Here is a 21,582-nt window from a genome sequence, read left to right on the forward strand (position 1 = left end):
GTACCAGTTCACTACAGTTACAGAATGCTAACCATGAGCGTCTTGTGCATGGGTATAGTCAGGCCGTTCCAGTAATTCAGGGTGGGTGGCTATATTTGTTCATCGTTCAAAAACAGGCTGTGGTAGGGCTACTGTCTTAAATATACCCTTATATGAACTACTCTCCAGCAAGCACTGTGCACAAAATAATAGGGACCCAGGAGTTCTGGAAAATGTAGTTCTATTTCTGAACATACCGCATGTTCTGCAGACGGGCTTTTCCGACGTCAGGACGACAATCCCCAACATGCAATGCGTCACGTCTACCGTAACGACTGATAAAGAAGAATAACCATGTCCGACGTTAGCATGGAGACTCGGGTCCCCGAGATGGAAAACATGGACAAAGCCGCCACTCGGTCTGCCAGGTAATACATGTATTAGAATGTAATTAGTATTGCTTCATTTTTTCATTGTAACACGCACTAAACTCAGTGACCTGACGCGAGTTATCATCATCATCATGCAACGTACACAGATGCACGCTGGCGCTGTCAAATCCAGGAAGTCACATAGTCATACATATTGTGAGCAGGGAGTTTGTTTTATGTAATTCACATAAAATACAAATAAAACACCTGGTAAATATTGCTAAATATTCTACAAATAAAACACCAGTTTTTAGAAATGAGGTCGTTCATTCTTTCATGACGCGGAAATCGGACAGTTTATATTACTGCTTCTTAGTTCGAGATGCTTCTGCAGCAGATACACTGTTCGTGTGTGTCTGTTTAATGAATACACAGGATCACGAATCCGTTCAGCCTGCTAACAATCCAGTGCGGTGCCCCAGTCCATACATGCAGATCCCGGTGTCTAATCTGCTGTCACACAGCGTGACCAAACCAACAGCTGACAAATCCTTCTGCGATTGGAACTCAACTAGGGATACACTAGCACAGGTGATAGTGTTAAGACAAGCCAATAATAAATAATAATCTTTGCAAAATTTCTAGGTGAATGATTTATTGTATTGTACTAAAAAAAAAAGAAACTGAAAAAATTGAAGAATTTATTGGAGGTTAATATTTGCTATTTGTTAGTAATGTTTATATAGAGAGAGAAAAGCGTTCAGAAATAAACAGAATATTTTATGTAAACAATGAACAGAAACAGCGCTGTCTACCAATTATAGTGCAGAAACAAATGGCTTGCACATGCTTCTGCTCTGTTGCAGAATTACCAGCAGGGGGGAGTAGTGAGATACATTTTATATAACAAGATTACAGTAATCTCTAAACAGTTTGCAGTTGTAGAACGGATTTTGCTGTGCTATTATTATTATTTAGTTTTTTAGATTTTTTTTTTTTTTTAGTTTAGTGTGGAATATGCGTGTTGTGTTGCCAGCAGGGAGTGCTGTGGGCTAATTGTTAGGAATGGCAGGTGTACTGAAGGTAGACCAAACAGTACCGCGGTTTGTGTGCTGTTTGTTTAGAAGCAGTCTCGCTGGCAGGTTGGGAAAAAAAACAATCAAGCTGGGAATCCCATTGGTGCTTCTGATTGGCCTTGGGGTGGGGGAGAAAACCATACAGCTGGGAAGGTGTTGAGTTTCATCAATTTGTTTACGCGTATGCAGAGGCTCCAAAGGGAGAGCGCGTCCTGATATACAGAGGCAGCGGAACGGACTGTCAACACCTACATGACAGAGATCGGGCTTTTGCACACAATATTTCATATGTCAGACGTGCTATATGTAGCTTTTAAACACAAATGTGATTGTGGGTTGTGAGAACAGTGTCTAACTGGAGCCTTTGCAGCGCCTCCAACAACACTAAATGTCAGCGGCAGATGACAGCCCCTCTCCAAAAAGGGCTGGGCATGTCTCTCACGAAGACGCTGCTATTAATAACATGTAATGAACATAATCTGTAGGATAAGTTATCCTCTTGTGTGTGGTGGCTGTGCGGAGATCGAAAAGCCGTTGCAATTGCACGGCTAACGTTCTAACCAACACTGCAGTAAAGAAAACAAAACAGACAGTCAACGATAGTTTTGTTTTCCCCATATCCCACACCGGTGCTCAGTCACAGGACAGGGAAGCTAAAGATACTTACTGCACAGTGTTGTATGTCCATTGCACTATAAAGCACTGTTTTCAAGTGCTGTGAGCTGAGGTTGTTGAATCAAGGATACACATAGGTTCTGTGTGTGCAGTGATAGACATGAACACTCCTGCGTACTCTGGAGCCATGATAACTGGCTGTTGGGCGCTCACATCTGATGGCAGGTAAGCGTGTTTCTTGTGCTTTGTTTATTTCACTGTGTTAAATGTTTAAGTGCTGTCTTGAAACTTGTTAGCCCTGCAGTGTTTGTGACGCAGGCCTGTAGTCCTGTATTATACATAACTAAGGGCCATTTTTGTTTGAGTGTTATCATTAATCTGATGTAGATAACCTGAATATGCAAAGTACAAGGTCAGGAAAAGAGACAGAGGACAGGGATCCATGACAGGGTTTTTATGTAGGTATTTTCTGTAGGTATTTCTTAATAGCAACATTTGTTTTGTATTCCTAGTAAGAGGCACACTGTGATAAGTCTGATATTGGTTCAAAGACAAGACAGTCTTAAAATTTGGTAGGATGGATACAAATATGATACATAATCTGTGGTGGAAATGTTTATTTTATTTATTTATTTTTAAAGTGCCAACAAAACTTTAATGCTGAATGTTCTCCTCTACAGTACAAAATCGTTTACATGTTCAGCTTATTTGTATTGAGATTGTACACTGGATACACAAGCAAGCCAGGTGTTGTCTGTAAAACATCATTGGCATGTACCATTTTTGTTGTGCTTTTTGGACTTTGGCTTTAAAGAAAGTACAGGTATGTTTGTCAAACAGAGTGACGTAGTTTCATGGGAGGAAGCAGCGTGTGTCTGGGCAGATAAATCCACTATCTAGGTCAACAGAACTTGAATATAACACCGAGCATGATTATGGGACCCTACAGAAAATTATATTTTTTTCCCCCAATATTATGCGGTTATTCATTTCCTACAACTAGTTTGCATGTCAGCCAGACCTTCTGAGCTAGTCACTAATATATGTAAAACGATTGGAACAGTGTAAAGTGTACCTGAAGTATTTTTCCAGGTAATGTTCTTCGTAGTATCCCTGGCCTGATAATAGAATTATGTGGGCAGGCTGCCATTTGGGGTCGGTGATCGTTGAAAGTAATTAGAAGAGCCGAAAGCAGTACTTACTGTACTAGGCAGGGCTACAGACTACACTAAAAATGGGTGTACATGTCAATTAAAAGCATGTTTCAATATTTATGAATGCGTTATGACGTTGATCTGTATTACAAAAAAAACGCATATCACATGTTTTAATAAACTGAAGTGCGAGAAGGGCGTAACAATATGATGGAATAAGTGCAGAGAGCTGCTGTATTAACACACCAGCAGAATAAGGTAGCCACATTATTAATGTAGCCGTTTATTAATGACCAAACGCGTGCGACTACTGTTATATAAAAAATGTAGCTTAAAATGAACAGCTGCATGCAATACATTTAGAACAAGAAGAGCGAAACACGATAATAAAAATACTTAAGGTGTGTTGCACACGTGCCATTAACACGACGCTATGACAACTTAAAATAAAGAAAATAGTTATACAATGCTGTAATGCACCAAAAAAAAAGCTAATTAAACAAAAAAGGAAGTAAAAAAGTTACCATGCTGAAAAAGTTGCCTTTGTGAACTCCAATAAACCAACATTATCTTCCGCCAGTCAAATCGTAGGCTGCCTAAAGTTTTGAGTGAACACGAACAGAAGTGTGTTGCATCTTTAGCAGCCGCAACTGCCCCAGATATAATAGATTCGGTTATATTGTTTACCGTCAGGAGTTTAAGGTCTTCAGCCAAAGAAACAGGCACAGTAATGTAAGACGTTACCATAATGAAAAAAGTAAATGCAGTGTGAGTTTTTTAAAGCAGGGTCAGCTGTTGCAGGGAAAACTTCAGTTTATTTCTGAAACTGACAATTTTAAGAAAGGTGAAATCAGAACACATAGAAATACTTGGGACTGCAATTAGTACTTAATTTACTTTAAAAAAAAAAAAATTAAATAAAAAAAGACATTTAGGGAATTAAAAATGAAATATACTGCAGCTCACTTGATTGCAGTAAAAAATAAACTGCCACACACTAAATTAAGCTGTCAGATTGTGCTAATGAAAACATCAAAAAATGTATGACAGTGTGCTTGCTGTGGTGCATTTAATATAGTAAAAAGCAGAACAAACTCACAGAGATCATTGCAGTCATCAGCTGCATAGATTAACCATTCAGCAGAATGAGGCAACAAATAAGTGAGTACAAACATGACCTTGCTGTTTTAGAATCACTTTAGTGTCTTAGCAAGTTGTTGCAAGCTGTTCAATATGATAGCAACCAACTTGCTGCTGAAGTGGCACCCAGCAATTGGATTTGGCGACCACATTTTTTTTTGGACAAGGAGCCATTGTTTTTTTTTTTTTTTTTACCAGGCCTCTATTGATGTCTTGGGAGACAGTATTGCAAAAGCTCCTGTAAACTCACGTTTTTACATACAAAATACAAAAAGCATTGATAACAAAGAAGAGAAGCAGCAATAAAGAATCCACATTTGTTAGTAAGTCTCATCAGGACAATAAGTAGCAATTTTTATGACCGAATAAATAAATACATGCCGGTAAATAACCCAGCTGCTGAACCAAGCACGAGCAAACTGGGCTTGCTACGTTTGTGGTTGTTTACAATGCTTGTGTTTCAAAGCTCCAGTTTGTACTCGGTGGGAGATTCTGGTTTCCTAGCCATTGCTGTGGCTCTCTGTGGAAATAAGAAGCATGTGTCAACAGTTCTTTCAAACCTGCAATTTGTGATCTCTGAGGGATATCCATGAGGGAGCTACCCAAGTGGAATAAGCTACAATCAAAACAATGATGACACGTTTTCAATGTTGTAATTCCAAGTCCATGTTAAACACAGAGAGCAGCAGCTGTTCCTAGCAACATCCTGTATTTGCTTTCCTTTTTTTCACAGTGGCAGTAGTGAAGAGTCATTAGACAGACTTCTTCCTCCGGTGAACACAACTCTGTCTCCTCGTAAAAGAACCACGAGCCAATGCAAGTCAGAACCACCCCTGCTGAGAACAAGCAAGCGGACGATCTACACCGCGGGACGGCCTCCGTGGTACAATGAGCAGGGAACGCAATCAAAAGAAGCATTTGTCATTGGTAAGCTAAGTGATAGAGTGTTTGTATTGAGGTCGGACTTCATCCACACAGTAACGGTTTTACAGTCTTTAGAACAATTGAGACTATTTTATTAAGTTATGTGACGGACTCAAGCCATAGTAAAAAAAAAAAAGAAATCTTGTGGGATCAAATTTCTCTTGTTACAAGTCATATAGCTTAATCAGGGAAACTGGTTACACAACCATTGTATTGCAGCTATAATCGGAATGAGTTACACCCAAGCTTAATTATATGAATCGTGCGATCAACACACATCGAAACCTCATGTTTGCCATTCATTCTGCGTTTTCAGCACATGGTTATTGCTCATTATTGTGTGTGAATAGGATAGTTGAGGACACAGACGAGGTCCTCATTTATCACAGACTTGGTGCTCTCTTGTAAAGTCTGTGTGTGAGGTGTTGCATTTGAATGTCTTGCATTTGAATGACCTGCATTACACTTGCTAATCACCATGCGCTCTGTGAAGGTGCTTTCATTGTTTTTGCTGTGTCTGATCAGGTCTCTGTGGGGGCAGCGCTTGTGGAAAAACAACAGTAGCCAGGAAGATAATCGAAGCCTTGGATGTGCCCTGGGTGGTGCTGTTGTCTATGGATTCCTTTTACAAGGTGAGGCTGCTGCTGAAACGCCAGCACAGTGGACAACATGCTGTATCAACCTCTTTTATCATGTTGGAACCTTTTAGTAGCTGAGTTTTAAACTTTACCAAGTGTCGTTTCCGGAAGAAAGAAAAACTGATGGATATTATCTTTTTTTTTTTTTTTTTTTTTTTTTAAAGAGAGAAGTTGCTTTGTAAAATGTAAGACACATTATTATTTGTTTATTTAGCAGACGCCTTCATCCAAGGCGGCTTACAGAGACTAGGGTGTGTGAACTATGCATCAGCTGCAGAGTCACTTACAATTACGTCTCACCCGAAAGACGGAGCACAAGGAGGTTAAGTGACTTGCTCAGGGTCACACAATGAGTCAGTGGCTGAGGTGGGATTTGTACCGGGGACCTCCTGGTTACAAGCCCTTTTCTTTAACCACTGAACACATGCCTGTATAACCTTCTAAGTAGTTTCGACTATCTATCTATCTATATATCGATTTCACAAAGCAGTGGTGTAATTAAGCCAGTTCCTTTCTGCTCCTCCTGGAGACAGCTTGCACAGTCACAGCAGTGTCGGCAACTCTGCTGACTAAACAAACAGTTTCTTATAAAAAGAACAGCTGAAACACAGTGTGACAGATTAAACAAATCAACCACCTATAAGCAACGTTTTAGATGTTAAAAGGCATTTGGGGACTATATACATTGTGGTAATGTGTTAATTTAATCAAAAATAAATAGTACACCAATTAACCCCAAACATTTTTATAGCTTTTTATATATTTTTAAGTTATTAGCGGTTTTAAAACTCTTATTTCTAGTAATAGACACCACCCACTCGATATATCGCGGGTGTCAGGGTCCAATATAAATCTGCTACATATCGAGGGCCGTGATATAGCGAGAGAGACCCATAGAAAAACAAATAGGTTAACAAATACTGTACAACCACTCCCTCGTTTTATCGGGGGCGTCAGGGTCCAGTATAAATTCTCTACACAATCCGCTTTTTCTCATAAAAAGCAGCGCACCGTTTTAATTTGCATAGCGGAAGGTAATTGCTTCTCATCAACTTCAGTCTCCAATTAATTTCATGAGTCTTACTCTCCTTTCTCAAATACACAAACCTGCTGCATTGAAAGAATCCATTCCCAACACAGGAGGCTTGTTGCTAGGGAGCTGACGTCACTGCTAGTGCATTGCTGCCACACGTGAACACCTCGCTGGAGATATTTAATTTGCTTTGTGTTATTGTGCAATGTGTGTGTATATGATAACAGTACGATATTAATGCTTTGTTTTTAATTGTTTTGTATATTGTTGTTTGTGACAGTACGAAATAAAACGAACAGTAATTCTAAGTGCCTATGTGTATTGCAGCTAAGGCATACGCAGTTAGACAGTAAAAATGGGGAGCCAACTCCAGGACCGTGATATATCCAAATCCGCAGTATAATGAAGGGCGATATAACAAGGGGTGGGTGTACATTTAAAAAAGGATTTCCTGAAATTGATTTTTTTTTTTTTTTTTTTTTTTTAAGAAAAATCTAAAAATGTTTAATATGTGTACATCATGTTATCTACATTTTGCTTTTATATCTCTGAAAGATTGGTACCAGCTACCTTACGTCATGTCACTTAATCCGATATATCAGTGTTGATTTGTAGGCAGTTAGACGCAAAGCTATGGGCCCTCTTAGTTAGCCTTGCACCAGTTAATTAAATTGTCGTAGGAATGTTAATAAGGACACAGTCAGGAGCATAATACAGCAAGCTGGAAAGAAGCCAACAAGACTTGAAATGTGAATGTGGAAACAAAAAAGTAAAATATAAATAAAGAATAAATAATAAATAATAACATCACACAAAATGTTTAAATATTTACATCCCATTTGAGGTGTTACTGTTTATGTTCTCTTTAGCACCATCTGGTGGCTAATAATTGCGCTGTTCTTTATTAAGATTTTTAAAATCCAATCAGAACTGTGTATTGTAAACAGGGGTTGGTAATTCCAGATCCTATAAGTACTTTTAGGACCAAATTCACAAATTAAGACACAGTTGGAGCAAAGACCTGGACTGGATTTCATTGTTGCCTACTTCTGTTGTAAAGCACCGGTTCATTGTTATGGTATAGGTGACACATGTTCCTGTATAGCCAGCCCTGTCTTATTCACACAGCAGTAATGTCACATCTTTCACCCCAGGTTCTCTCTCCAGAAGAGCAGCAGCTTGCAGCCAGAAACGACTACAATTTCGACCACGTCGATGCGTTTGATTTCGTTCTCCTTGTGCACACGCTGAGGAAGCTGAAACAGGGCAAGAGTGTGAAGATCCCAGTCTACGATTTCACCACACATGGTCGGCAGAAAGAGTGGGTAAGAAGGGTCTGTCATGCTTCCAGTCCTTATGCTGGGTAACCTGCAGTAAAGGAACGACGCCAGATTATTTAGAATTGGAAAAAATCTGCCCTCATGCATTCAAACCATACAAAACTTATTGACCTAAATATTAGGAGGTCTATGACGTGTTTTTTTTTTTTCTGTTCTAGAAAATCGTGTATGGAGCTAGTGTTATTATATTTGAAGGTATCATGTCTTTCGCCGACAAAGAGCTGTTGAAGGTAAGAAAACCTGCTCTTTTCTGATAAAAAAAGGAACTATGTTTGTCATTCACCAACTATGATAATAAATGTGAAAACTCCAAAGCCATTAACTATTTGCAGTTACACCATAAAGATCACTAGTGTGCAAATTCAAAAAGACTTTACACAGTAATTGAATGTAATTGTTTTATCACATGTAGAATTTGAACTTACTGTATTGTTATATTGCAACTCTATTCAATGGAAATTTAATTATTTAATTTTTCCATTACTAAGCAGCGTGCACTAAAAGCGGATGTACTATGTAGAACGCTACCAATGAACACCTTCCATTCTTTTCTGTTTGTTTCAGCTTTTAGACATGAAGATTTTTGTAGATACAGATTCTGATATCCGGCTGGTCCGACGCCTACGCAGGGACATTACTGAACGTGGGCGGGAGATTGAGGGTGTTATCAAACAGTACAACAAGTTTGTGAAGCCTGCTTTCGAGCAGTACATTGAGCCCACCATGCGACTGGCCGATATCGTCGTCCCCCGGGGTACGCAGCACTTGTATAATGGGTTAGCGCTGGGGCAAATGTGTTTAGATGCATAAATGAGTATGTTTGTTTATTAAAATAGGATTTCAAAATGACAGTGTCACGCAAAAGGAAACCAGTAAAAAAAAATACATTATACAGTACAGAACAGTGTTATCCATCATGAAGTTACAGTTTTGAAAGAAAAAAAAAACATGTTTGTCCCAGTTCCTTTGTACATTGAACTACAGAACCATTTTCATTTTGTTTCGTTTATCGGGTGAATGGACTTTGAGAAGGAAGAAAGTTGTTTACAAGTGTGTTTACAACCTTTTGCACTGATTAGCTATTAAACTTAATATTAGATTATGTAAAACAATAACTTATGACCTAAATAAGGCATTATCCCCAACACATATCTACTTGCACTTAACTGTAACCTTATACCATAAAAATTCATGTTTTCCATAATATAGGTGTTATTAGTGGTTGCACAAAATTACTGACATATGAAATTGCAAGTGAATGGGTTTTTAAAATGGTGTGTTTTATGCTATACAGAACAATATACTATGATTATAATCTAAAGAAAACAAATTAACACAAAGACTTATTTATACTTTTTTTATATATATAATATTACAGGTGGAGCAAATATGGTAGCAATTGATCTGATAGTCCAACATGTGCACAGTCAACTGGAGGAGGTAAGTGTGGCTGCATGACTACAGCAAAAAGGGGATAGGAAATGCAATGGGACATGATTTCAGCAAATAATGCAGACATTAAAAAAGTGTAGGAAGTGTATGAAGACCTTCTCTACTATAGGACTAGAGAATTGATGTTACCATACATTTATTGTAGCTAAGCAAATAAGCAAGACAATTTCACAGTAATTTGCCGTTTGATCAATGGGCAGTGTTGAGATTTTTGCAGGCATGTGTATAATATTACCCCTGCAATACATACCACACGGTAGCAGTAATGCTCCAGATGTCAGGGTCTCGGGTATGGACATTGCATACTTTGACTGGAGGTGCTGTTCTAAAGTTCTGTTTTGTTATTGAAGCTGCAACTTTTTATATCTGAGACTACTTCAGATTAATATATTTACCAAAATAAATACCATTGACCAGTTATCATATGTTATCCTACTGTACAGTACGATATAAGAAGCAAATTCTGTTTCTGGAGTATTTGCATTCCTGCATACTGTACATGTTCTTGGAATGAACCATTGATATTTAACAGACACTTGATAAACTTATTCATTACATATCCATCTATTTATAAATCAAATTCCAGAGGATTCAAACTATCACAGACTAAGTGTATTTCCTATCACCTTTGAGAGTTGGGTTTTTTTTTTGAAAGCATGGGTTTAATTTTTCCAAAGGGGAATTCCCTTCTTTTTTATATTAAAAAAAAAAAAATGTTTCTTATTAAAAAAAAATGAAAACTGCAGTAAATGTAACCTGCTGTGCCAGATGAAGTGCTTCATCCGTTACAACTGCTGCCTTACATACAACCAGAAACTAACCATGGCAGCGTGCCAATGAATAATCGGCAGACTTAAATACGGAAAATAGGTCAAACTGGCACATGCTTGTCTGTTGTAACTGTTTAAAAGAAGGTGAAGCCTTGTCACTTTAATAGTTTTGCGTGAAACTAATAAAATGCAGTATCCTTTAAAATCGATGTTAAGGGAAACTGCTTTTTCAATTTTATTACTGCTGCTGTATATGATTTGTGCATCTTTTGGTTTCTGAATTGGCAAGAATAATAGCCTACTGTTGTGTCTAAGCATTAAAAATATAAATGTTCTGTGTGACAACATTATCAAAGCAATGTATATCTCTTAAGGTTTGGTATTTGTATATGTCTGCACTGTTTTGGCTAGATTGGGAGGCAGTTCGTGTGCTGGCACCATCTAGTTACAGATTTACAGTAACACAATGTTTTATTAGAATTCCTATCAACTCTATATTACCACTGAAGACTTGTAAGCCAGTCTAAGAAAAATTATTCCACTCAACAGACCAGACCAGGTGACTGTTTTGGGTATGTCCCTGTTTCTTTTTAGTTCATGTCTTTTTTCATATAAGACGCTGAAACTACTGTAACTGGTTATAGTAGGGTTTTCTTTGTTTGTTTTTTTAACTAAATCTGGAATATTAGTCAACACATAATTACAAATAAATCCTACTCTTCATAAACCCCACAGGCTTCAGCCCCACCCATCCCCATGATAAAGATCAGTCTTCAGCATGTCTACGTCACGTAGCATTTATTTTAGCTTGGCACATAATGTTGGCATATAACACAGCAAAATAACACTTTGGTTAATTATTAATAGAGTTGTGTTTTGATAAGACTAATAAATGGGAAATGAATGCTCGTTTTCTATTTCTCTTCCTTGTGAATGTGCTATTGGCAATACTTTACACGGACTGCGTTGTCACTGTAACCTGTCTCAGCGCGAGCTCAGTGTCAGGTATGGTAATGAAACATGTTTTTATTGGTCATCTCCATGCAAAGGCATTCTAGAAACTAAACAACAACTGCTGCATATCAGTAACATACAGGGTCAATTATAATTTCATTAGAATTGTTCTGACGAGTACACAAATAATAATAATAACAGAGTTTCATTAGGATAACAGTAATATTATTATTATTATTATTATTATTATTATTATTATTATTAGTTTATTTGGCAATATTGCTGCTCCAATTCACTTTTTGTCATCCATTAGCCAGATTATTGTTGGATAACTGTGGGAAAAATTGGTAATTAATAATGTTTGTACTGAGGAATATTTTTAAATATTAAAAACCCTGCTTTTTTATAACATTCACGGAACAGCATGGTGTTGTCATGTGCTCAGAATGCCTCTTCGTATTCATTTGTTCAGAGTTAATTCAGTATCACTTTTAACCTCCAGTCTTCTGTGTCTAGCTACCTAGAATTATACAGTATACTGCTGCTTCCAAACGGACGTTTTGACCCCTCTCTCTCTGTGTTGTATCATTTACTCTAGTTCTGCTTAGTGTCTATAAAGTTTCCATTAGGCGGTTCAGAAAGGAAAACCACTGCCTGCTTTAGACACAGGAAGCATTTGAGGGTTAAAGTGATGACTGAGAAGCCTTAACAGTTACATTGTGTCACATCTAGTATACGTGTCGAGCATTCTTGAAAGGGACTTCATTACTATAATGGGTTCACTCAGTTTAAAAATAGACTGCAGAAGAAACACAACCAGTCAACAATTGTAAATGTAATTGCAATTCAAAAACAGATGTATTCAATATTTGAAAAGAGTTTTTTTATATTTTGCATTGCTAATGATTGGAAAATCAAGCACCTAAAAGAACACGTTTTGCTGTATTATTTACAGCGAGTGCAGACTGTATAAAGATGCCACATGCTGTAGAATACTTGATTGCTTAATTCTCCATTTTTTTTTTTTGTTACGTGTTTTGTTTTGTTTTTCTTTCTTGTGGTCATTATGTGTTTCCTTCTACCTTCTGCTCTGAATAAACAATCTCCCATGTCAACAGAGGAAACTGCGCTGGGATATGTGAGGAGAATTTGCATATCATTTCAATGTTTCATAGAAACTTTAGAGCTGGAATATATTGTGTGTGTGTGTGTGTGTGTGGCGAAATACTACAGGGCTGAATCTGCACAGCTTCATTGCACAGGCCACAGGTTCAGGTTTTTGTTCTAACTAGGAAAGCAAAGGAAAAGCTCTGAAGCTAATTTGCATATGAAAAAAGCATGAACCTGCCATGGCCTTCAAGAAGAGGAGTTGTGCAGCCGTGCTATAAATTAACAAGAGGTGGGATTATGGCTTCTACAGGAAGTGGAGTACACGTTAATTCAACTGCAAGCAATTTACCTGACAACCAAATTCCTTCATATCATATTTAAAACCTTTATTTTAAACTGGTGGTCTAGCATTTTTTAAATATTTTCATACCTGATTATGTATTTAGATTTCAGCGTCTTACCGAATTAATACGCATATCTTAAATCTAGTATTTATAGGTCCCCTCAATGAGTGAAATTGGGTTTGAGAAGAAACAACTGACCCTTTTTTGTCCACAATGCTGAGTTTATTTTTTAAAAATCTATAGCATTTTGAACACAACCTAGTAAGAGAAAGTGGAAGATCCAGCCCCTTACCACTGCTCTATTCCTTCCCAAACCCACTCTCATCTGATGAATAACCCATGCAGTTTTGACAATCCACTCCCAGGAAAAACGCATTTCTGGGTTTCAGCTTGGCTGCTGAATTATGTTTTTAGAGCAGCGTTATGTAGCTTTTATAGAGGAGTTACATACTGTACATCTGTTACTGCTAGCAGTAATAAGATGGAGGGCATTGTGGGCTACAATCCCCTATGTATAGGCGTTATCACGTTACCAAGAAAGAATCGTTTTTAATGATGAGATTAATAGTCTTTAAAAAGTGTACTTTTTTTTTTTTTTTTTTAATTATTCTGTAATCCCACTTTTGGTAATCTGCAAAAAAAGTGTGATCTGTGGCAATCATTGAATCATGTGCTTACTAACTATAAGAGAGTTGTATTGATCTCTGAACTAATCATGTTAAAAAAACAGTACTGACATTTTGGCATGAATGATTGGTTGCTCTGTCCGAGTGTCACTGGTCTAATAAGCGAAGCTTTTACTAAATTTAACGTTTCACTAGATTTGGCTTGATTTGAATTACTGAGAAATAACGGCTTGGTCAGAATATAGGATGGTGTGGTGGTTTTTATGCATGTAACCAAAAAAGATGAATCCATTTGTGTAGACCCCCTCCCCTTGTACAGAGATCACTGAATGATCATCCTTTCCACCTCTCAGAGTTTAGTTGGTATTCCAAATTAACATTTGACATGTGCCACCCCGCTATTCCTAACACATGACCACTCCCTAATAAATATCATTTCTGAATGCTCCTGCATTTGATGGTTGTATGCTAATAAAATATTTGAGCAATTAAAGAAATGGGACCACAAAATAATTCTACTAAACTGGACACTGAAACAAAAAACAATCTGATAGTCTTCAGTTTGCATGGTTTGTCACTCTAATGAGGTGGCGGTGACCATCCAGATTCAATATATTACTGTGTTTGTTTAATGTCTATTTAAAAACTGTTAAGACCCCTTAATTTGCAGCTGATACTAATGATATTATTGATATTACTTTAAGAGGCTTAGCCCTTAAGACTCTTACTCCCGTGTATATTGGTAAAAAGTGTAATGAATACATAGCAAACAGAGGAGTATTGTAATGCATAATAAAAAACATGGCAGGCTAAGTAAGGGGAGTAACTTCTAGTTGGGACCTTGCATTCAATGGGGTCCCACAGGGATCGGTGCTTGGATCTCTGCTCTTATCTGCATTAGCTGTGGGGAATAACCCAATGGCTAACATGTACTGTACGCAGCTACCTAGGAAATCCAAAGGTATTTAGATCATGCAAAAATGGGCAGATGCATGGCAAATTAAACGTAATGGTGATAAAAGTAAAGTGTTGCAAAAGTGTAAGATTCAGATATAGAATGTATTGCAAGATGATAATGATGATGAGGTTGTGTGATGCACTGATGGGACAGCGCATTGAATACTGTGTTCAATTTTGGTCTGCCATTTTACAAAAAAGACATTGCTTTGCTTTGAAAAGAGCCCTTTGCTCATCTCAGGGCTAAAAGGTGAGAGTTACTAAGCCAGAGCAAAAAAGGGTTAGGAAAGACTAGATCGTTTCTTTTTTTTTTCAAATCAACAAAGTTAACCCTAGTCAGTCACTATTTTTCAGGTTTTTAACAAGCTTTGCATGGGCATTTAGCATTCTTATACATGCTCTAGATCTAGTTCAGGTAATGCTTTCCCCTCCAGTGACATGCAGTATGTTTGTTTTCCTGTGTAAAATGTTTCTGAATGTTTGCGGTGCAGTGAATAGACTAAAGCAGGGTGTTGTTTCAGGGCAGCCCTGGCGTCAGCTCATCAGTTCCAGCCCCTCCCTGAGACTCTCAGCGTTCTGAAGAGCACTCCGCAGGTCAGGGGGATGCACACCATCATCAGGTCAGCAGCCTGCTGGAGCACACGCTCATCTGCAGCCTGCTCCACTTTATTAACTTCATTTGCTGGTTTCCCACTCGATCACTTCGTTTTCAATAACGTGTAACTGAGGCATTTTAGTCCATATTTTTAAACATACATACAGCAGATATTCTTTGTACAGAATGTCCTTTTTTTATTTAATTCCTTTTTTTGGTGAATTGTAGACTTGTCTATTTTTTTCCATGGTTAGCTTAGTTCTTTGTTCTACTCAATAAAATATCTTTGGAAGGCTTCAGCAATGAAAGGCGGAGTGTGCGGATCTAAGTTTGCTGTTGATTTTTTGTTGTTATTATTATATGATTTCTCATTTAGGATACTGTGATTGTCTGTGGGGGAATGTTTACTCCCATGCTACTAGCATAGAAAGTATTGATAGTCATCACATGGTATGACCTTTAACATATCTGTTTGTCTTCTTTCCTTTCTTCTCAGAAACAAAGAGACAAGTCGCGATGAGTTCATTTTCTATTCGAAAAGGCTTATGAGGCTACTTATAGAGCATGCTCTTTCTTTCCTGCCATCTCAGGTAAGCATTGCACAGTTAATCATGTAACTCACAGCAGACAATCCATAGCTAGCCACATGGAGACCATGTCTTTCCTGAACTAGTACGAACATTAAAAAAAACAATGGGGCTTCAGAAACAAGAATACCAAAGTTTTTCCTGCTACATAATGGAGATTAGACAATTGATACTTTAATGGTTGATTCATGTATCTATCTTATGGGCTGTATTCACATAGCTTTAATATAGCCCTATGTCTCACACTCCCTCTACATGGCCCATACCACAAGGGGATTTATTTTTTAAATGACGTCCGCAGTTGATGTGGGAGGTGAATCGACAAAGAGACTGTAGTATGTCAAACTTCCTTGATACAAAACCAGAGCAGTCTTTGAGTAAAAAAAAAAAAAAAAAAAAGAGCCGGTAGAAGGTTAGTCAAAGAATGTGTAGATGTGTTTCTAATATGTTCATTATTATACACACCATTTCCCACCCATTTTACAGTCCTTTACAGTTCAGACACCACAGGACCAGGATTATGATGGAAGAACGTTTCATGGGAAAAGAGTAAGCGCATTATTTTATACCTTGTGGAGATATTTGGGTACTTTATCCCTCTGTACAGTAAAACATACCCATATATTAAGCACTGAAACAACCTTATCCCAGTTGTAAAACGCAAGTTGTACTGATTTGTCACAGTCTGTCTGTTTGAAGTAGGAGGCTAAACTAACTGTTTACAACTATGTAAAATGATACAGAGAATTATAATGAATATATTTCTGTGCTTTCTCATTATAGCAAACACCAGGGGGGTATTTACCCATTGCGTAATTCTATTTACTGTTTTAGTCAACATCACTTGACGACCTACAGCAGTGCACTTACAGCGTTATTCCAATAAATAGTACTCCCCCTTGTAAAGGGCGTGTGGTAAGATTGTTAGACGAGACCAGCAGTGTACATGTTGAATTTGGACCAGCGTGGTTCAAGAGTTGTCACTGGTGGTCCATCCTATATAAACACATTTAACGTAGTCACAGTTGTTGCTTGTGCTTTTCTAGATCACAGGGGTGTCCATTCTCCGAGCTGGAGAGACCATGGAGCCTGCACTACGAGCAGTGTGTAAAGATGTGAGAATCGGGAAGATCCTCATTCAGACCAATCAGGACACAGGAGAACCTGAGGTAATCCAGTGCTGAGCACAACCAGCCTTGAGCTTGTTTCATAACTCCTAAGCTTCCATTGCCTTTCACTTCAAAACCAGAGGTCTCAACCTAACACCCAATGGACATTAGTCCAGGTCACAAAAACAGCCTTGGCACAATTGACAGTTGGAGGCCCAGGAGTGATTGATGGCATGTTTTGAGGTCAGGATTGAGGTGTTGTCTTGGGGCATTGGGGTATGGCTGGTATGGTGCATTGTTTCGTGCTGCTTGTCTAAAGCTCTTCTCATTGCTTCAGCAATATGTTTTTCTTAATTTCATCAGCTGCATTACCTAAGGTTGCCAAAGGACATCACTGAAGACCATGTAATACTGATGGACTGCACTGTATCAACAGGAGCTGCTGCTATGATGGCAGTAAGAGTCTTATTGGTAAGAAGCAGCTTCACTTTTAGGAGATAACAATGATGCCTCATATTTACAGGACTGATGGTGATGAAGATGCAGTGATGGGTTTGGAATGGGTATATTCAAATTTTCTGAGCAGCGACAGATCATAATACCGCTGCCCTTAAAGACATAACTCTATGAATGACTTCTTTCAAGACCTCTTTTTCTATGTTCAAATATGTTATTTTGTTCTTTATCAGTTAAGTGTTGAGAATGGCATTCAATTCATATTAAGTTTTGTACTGTAGTAAAATGAAATGGATGACTATTTAATACAATCTGTTGGTGCTTGTTAGGGTGGGCTGAGTACCGCATAGGAGTGGCTGTTATAAATAGAAGCAATTCAGCTCTCTTATATCAGATAAACAGATTTTAACATAGATATTCATATTTAAAACATCTTCTGGTGTTTAGATTGTCTGTCATCGCCCACCTCTAGGTTCATTCAAGAATAATTGAGGACTAGTCTAAGTATTAAATGTTGTTTAAAAAAGAAACAGCTTGTGATTCATGTCTTCCCTTCTTATAAAACTGCCAATGAAGCAATAACAAAATGATTGACATGGCTACTGATATGAAAGTGTGTGCAATGCTGCAGGATCATGATGCTCAGGAGGAGAAGATCTTCCTGGTGTCTCTACTCATGGCAGAGATGGGGGTGCACTCTGTGGCCTACGCCTTCCCCCAGGTCAAAATCATCACCACCGCTGTGGATAAGAAAGTCAACGACCTGTTCCACATCATCCCGGGGATCGGTAAATACCGAAACACTGTCAGCAGATCTTTGAACCAGTCAGGGTGTTACTCTAAAGGAAAATGTAGACAGTAAGGTGTCTGGGATACTTTCCCCAGCCAGTTCATTGTGTACTTTTGCCCTGTTGACATATTTAACCCAAAAGTGATTTAAAATTCCTGCAAATTACAAAGTCAGTTTCATTTATTTAGTTGTCAGTGTGCAGAAAGGTAGACAAAAGCATCAGTTAATAATGTAATGAAACAAACGTGCAGTGCGATTACAAAAATGAAAATAACTGAGTCTTCTTTTTATTATTACTTCTACTAATTTAAATATGCTACAAGAAGCACCTTATTAAAATACCAGCATGCAATCCAGGATTAGCCTTTGTGTTTGTGTCTTATTAAACGATGAGCATGCAATCCAGGATTAGCCTTTGTGTTTGTGCCTTCTTTAGGTAACTTTGGGGATCGATACTTCGGTACAGACGCCCCTCCTGACTGGAGTGACGAGGAACCGGAGGAGGCCAGCTAACAGGCTTCAGCACTGATCACAATCCAGTCCATTGGATCTGCTGTAGGCAGCTATACACAGTGTAAAAGACATGTGCGCCCTCATGGCCCACTTGTAAGGAAAGAACTTCCACCAGAAAAACAAATGTAACACGTTTGTATTCACGAGATCTATACAAAATCTGTAAATATGTACAGAGGTACGAAAATGAACTTTTTAAATGGGTGTATTATATATATAATATACATCTGATTTTATTATCATTTTTTTGTTCCGTGTTTGTAAATATTCAGAGATCTTAGAGGTTGAACAAAGTTTTAGTTTTGGAGCCAGGTAAAGTCTCTTGGTAGAATTTTTTGCAAAAACATTTGGATTTTATTATGTAAACAAAACAGGTTAAAAAAAAATAAAAAAAAACAGTAAAAAATAAGATGGACACAGCGCTGAGCTCTAAAGTGCATTATCTTGAATTTAATGTTCTGAATGCAGTACTTCCAACATATTTTAAAATACAGTAGTATTTAATTTTTTTATAAGATAATTTATCATGTATTGATCTGCATTTTAAATGTAACCTTCAAGTAGATTTGATTTTCCTGTTGCATTAGAAGCGTTGCATTTATAGGTTGCAAGGACCAGCACGTCGGAAAATTGTGTGGGTGTCGTAACTTTAACCCTTCACTTCCCTCCATGGCCAAGAACTATAGTGACCAAACCGCTACTGTGCACAACACAGCAAAGGGTATTGGTGATTGTTTTAATCTAACGGGCTGCAGATAAAGTATTTACATTTATCATTAAGGGATGAAGCCTAACATGCTTATAAATGCAAAGCTACTGCATCATTTCTCTGTAATGGAAATTTGAGATCTTAAAACTGCAGCTCTTTTTGTGTCTTGAATCTACAGCAATCGTATCAATATAAAGCTGTACACCAATCTGTATCTCTCAATCTGATATAAGTCAGGCAAACAAACTACAGCCGTGCTGACACATTGTGAGAGAATTGCAAAGCTCTGCCTTGAGACATCATCTACACTTGGATAAGTGAAGGATTTTACTTCATTGCAATTTCATTTAAACAAATCCGCAGCAGCATGCTTTATACAGCAGTTATTTAGGATTGTGATTCATATTATTTACTACCTCAATCTGTTCTTTTTTAAAATCTGCATTGATTTCTCAACACTACAAACACATTTCTGCTAGATGGTAGTTTCTGAACACACTAACGCTTCTACACTGCTGCATGTGTTCAGGATTCTTATTTTGTTTTTGTATTTAGGACTTTATTTTAATGGTATACTGTAACTTGTATTTTTCTTAAAGGGAAAAGGTTTAGCCATACAGATATATATGAAGAGATATATTTAGTGTTTTAATTTAATTTTTAACAGTAGTGAATCAAAGAGGAAGATTTTATTGTCTAAGTATTATGAAAACATTGGTGCAATATTTTTTTTTTTGAAAATGGTACTTGTGTTACCTTCATAATAAATATGCTGATGCATGGAAAATGCTTTATCGTTAAAGATGTAATTGTAGGAATATCAAATGGTAAAATAATTCAGAGATACAATCCCAAAGAGCATTAACAGGCTTTTCCAATACCAAAAAGTATCGACAGCACAAACTCCATGCCACCTTACTGCAACTACAATATACAGCATGCCATGTAATATACTGTGACTTCCCATTATGTGTTCTGCTATTGTTTATTTATTCAATTATATTGTTTTTTTCTTTACAATTAAACAAAATAAGCCTGTTATTGGGTGCCTTGTAAGTGTGCTGTAATAAACGTTTTAGAAAGTTATGGTACTTTCCAGCGATAAACATTATAAATAAATATACGGACAGAAGATAATAAAAAATAAAAAAATTACAAAGATTGATGGTTGTGCTGCTTTTAGTGTGTTTGAGGTCAGCCTTTGAATGTATTTAAAAGGATTTCATTGTTGTGCTATCTTTACAAGTGACAGACTCCAGTAAGGGAGCTGCATATTTTATTTCTGGTTGTAGCTACAGACAGTTACTGTGGTTTTTGTTGTTCTTTGCCAAAACACTCGTGAATGTAGAATAATTGTAAAGCAAAAGTATATGTTCAATAACAGATGATTTGAATAACTACTGCAGGAGGATCAGATACTGAACACTTAAATACAGGATTTACAAACACGTTTCTAAGATTTATTTCAGCTGTTTAATAAAGAAGAAGGTTATGTTTGCAACTAAATATAACTAAGTTATTCACCAATTACAGCAGTAAACCTGTAAAGATACTTTCAATATGGAGAACTTTCATTTCAGTTAGAAAATGCTTTCATTGATTTGATGTATTTTGAAAGCGTTTCTGTGTGATGGCTACAGTGGGGTATTGCGTCTAAAAGGGTCTGACATGTTTCAATTTGCACAAAAAGATTAACGTTCACATTTACAAGTTTTAGAATGGAAACGTTTTTTTTTTTACTGTTTCTGCTTCTCTCTCTCTTGGTCAACAACAGCTAGTTCTGTTTTTCTGGTTAGACGAAGCGGGCTGTTACCCAACACTTCCACTGTAAACGAACATGAAAGGAGCTGAATGAAATTCATTGTTCTGTAAAGTAAACCCCCAGGGGGTATTGATGCTCCGAAATGTTTTTGCTAGGTTTGAGTGATGATGTAAATTCATATAAATTATATTGTTATTTATGATGATGAGGTTTCTTCCCCCAGAGCCAGACTGCAACATCTTTATGTAGTCTGGTTCTGGGGTTTAATATATACAAATATACCACATGCATTTTACTTTCAAAATGCACCCGTTTTTAAAGTTTACTGCTTGGCCAAAGAAATACAATTTCTCATTTTCATGTTTTTATTTATTTTGTTTTATTAAAGTTGTGTTTTCTTATTGTTTTTTTGCTTTGAATTAAAAAAAAAAATCCTATAATTATTATTTAATCCATATATCCTCGATTTTTAGTTTTTTTCTAATTTTTATTATTTTTGGCACTGTTATTTAGCATTTAGGTAATGTTTAGCATTTCCACAAAAAGACTAAAACATGCATACGCAAGACAAGTTTAGC

General features: G+C 37.3%; 1 protein-coding gene across 4 annotated transcripts; it reads left to right on the forward strand.

The window, feature by feature from the left end:
- The first annotated feature begins 256 nt into the window (after positions 1-256).
- Positions 257-20,405, forward strand: LOC117431298 (uridine-cytidine kinase-like 1). Of its 4 annotated transcripts, none has more exons than XM_034052097.3 (15): positions 257-407; positions 5,069-5,262; positions 5,785-5,891; positions 8,085-8,255; positions 8,429-8,500; positions 8,835-9,024; positions 9,649-9,710; positions 12,565-12,584; positions 15,005-15,103; positions 15,575-15,668; positions 16,152-16,214; positions 16,712-16,834; positions 17,138-17,245; positions 17,862-18,018; positions 18,457-20,405. In XM_034052097.3, the coding sequence occupies exons 1-15, from the start codon at positions 334-336 to the stop codon at positions 18,531-18,533; spliced, it is 1,611 nt and encodes a 536-aa protein (XP_033907988.3). In that variant the 5' UTR covers positions 257-333; the 3' UTR covers positions 18,534-20,405. The 4 variants fall into 4 exon arrangements, with proteins under 4 accessions (XP_033907988.3, XP_033907997.3, XP_033908014.2 ...); XM_034052106.3 differs by lacking the exon at positions 12,565-12,584 and adding an exon at positions 11,481-11,497 and having other exon boundaries at positions 258-407; XM_034052123.3 differs by lacking the exons at positions 257-407; positions 12,565-12,584 and adding exons at positions 1,522-2,266; positions 11,481-11,497.
- Positions 20,406-21,582: the final 1,177 nt, after the last annotated feature.

The sequence above is a fragment of the Acipenser ruthenus genome, chromosome 29 (genome assembly GCF_902713425.1).
Source record: "Acipenser ruthenus chromosome 29, fAciRut3.2 maternal haplotype, whole genome shotgun sequence".
NCBI lineage: Eukaryota > Metazoa > Chordata > Actinopteri > Acipenseriformes > Acipenseridae > Acipenser > Acipenser ruthenus.

Bases quoted from the DNA above. Each gene is read 5' to 3' on its own strand.
- LOC117431298 (XM_034052097.3), top strand. From the start codon at position 334: ATGTCCGACGTTAGCATGGAGACTCGGGTCCCCGAGATGGAAAACATG. The intron at 8,256-8,428 runs GTAAGAAGGGTC...TTTCTGTTCTAG, and splicing joins ATGGTCGGCAGAAAGAGTGG to AAAATCGTGTATGGAGCTAG. The intron at 9,711-12,564 runs GTAAGTGTGGCT...CCATGTCAACAG, and splicing joins TGCACAGTCAACTGGAGGAG to AGGAAACTGCGCTGGGATAT.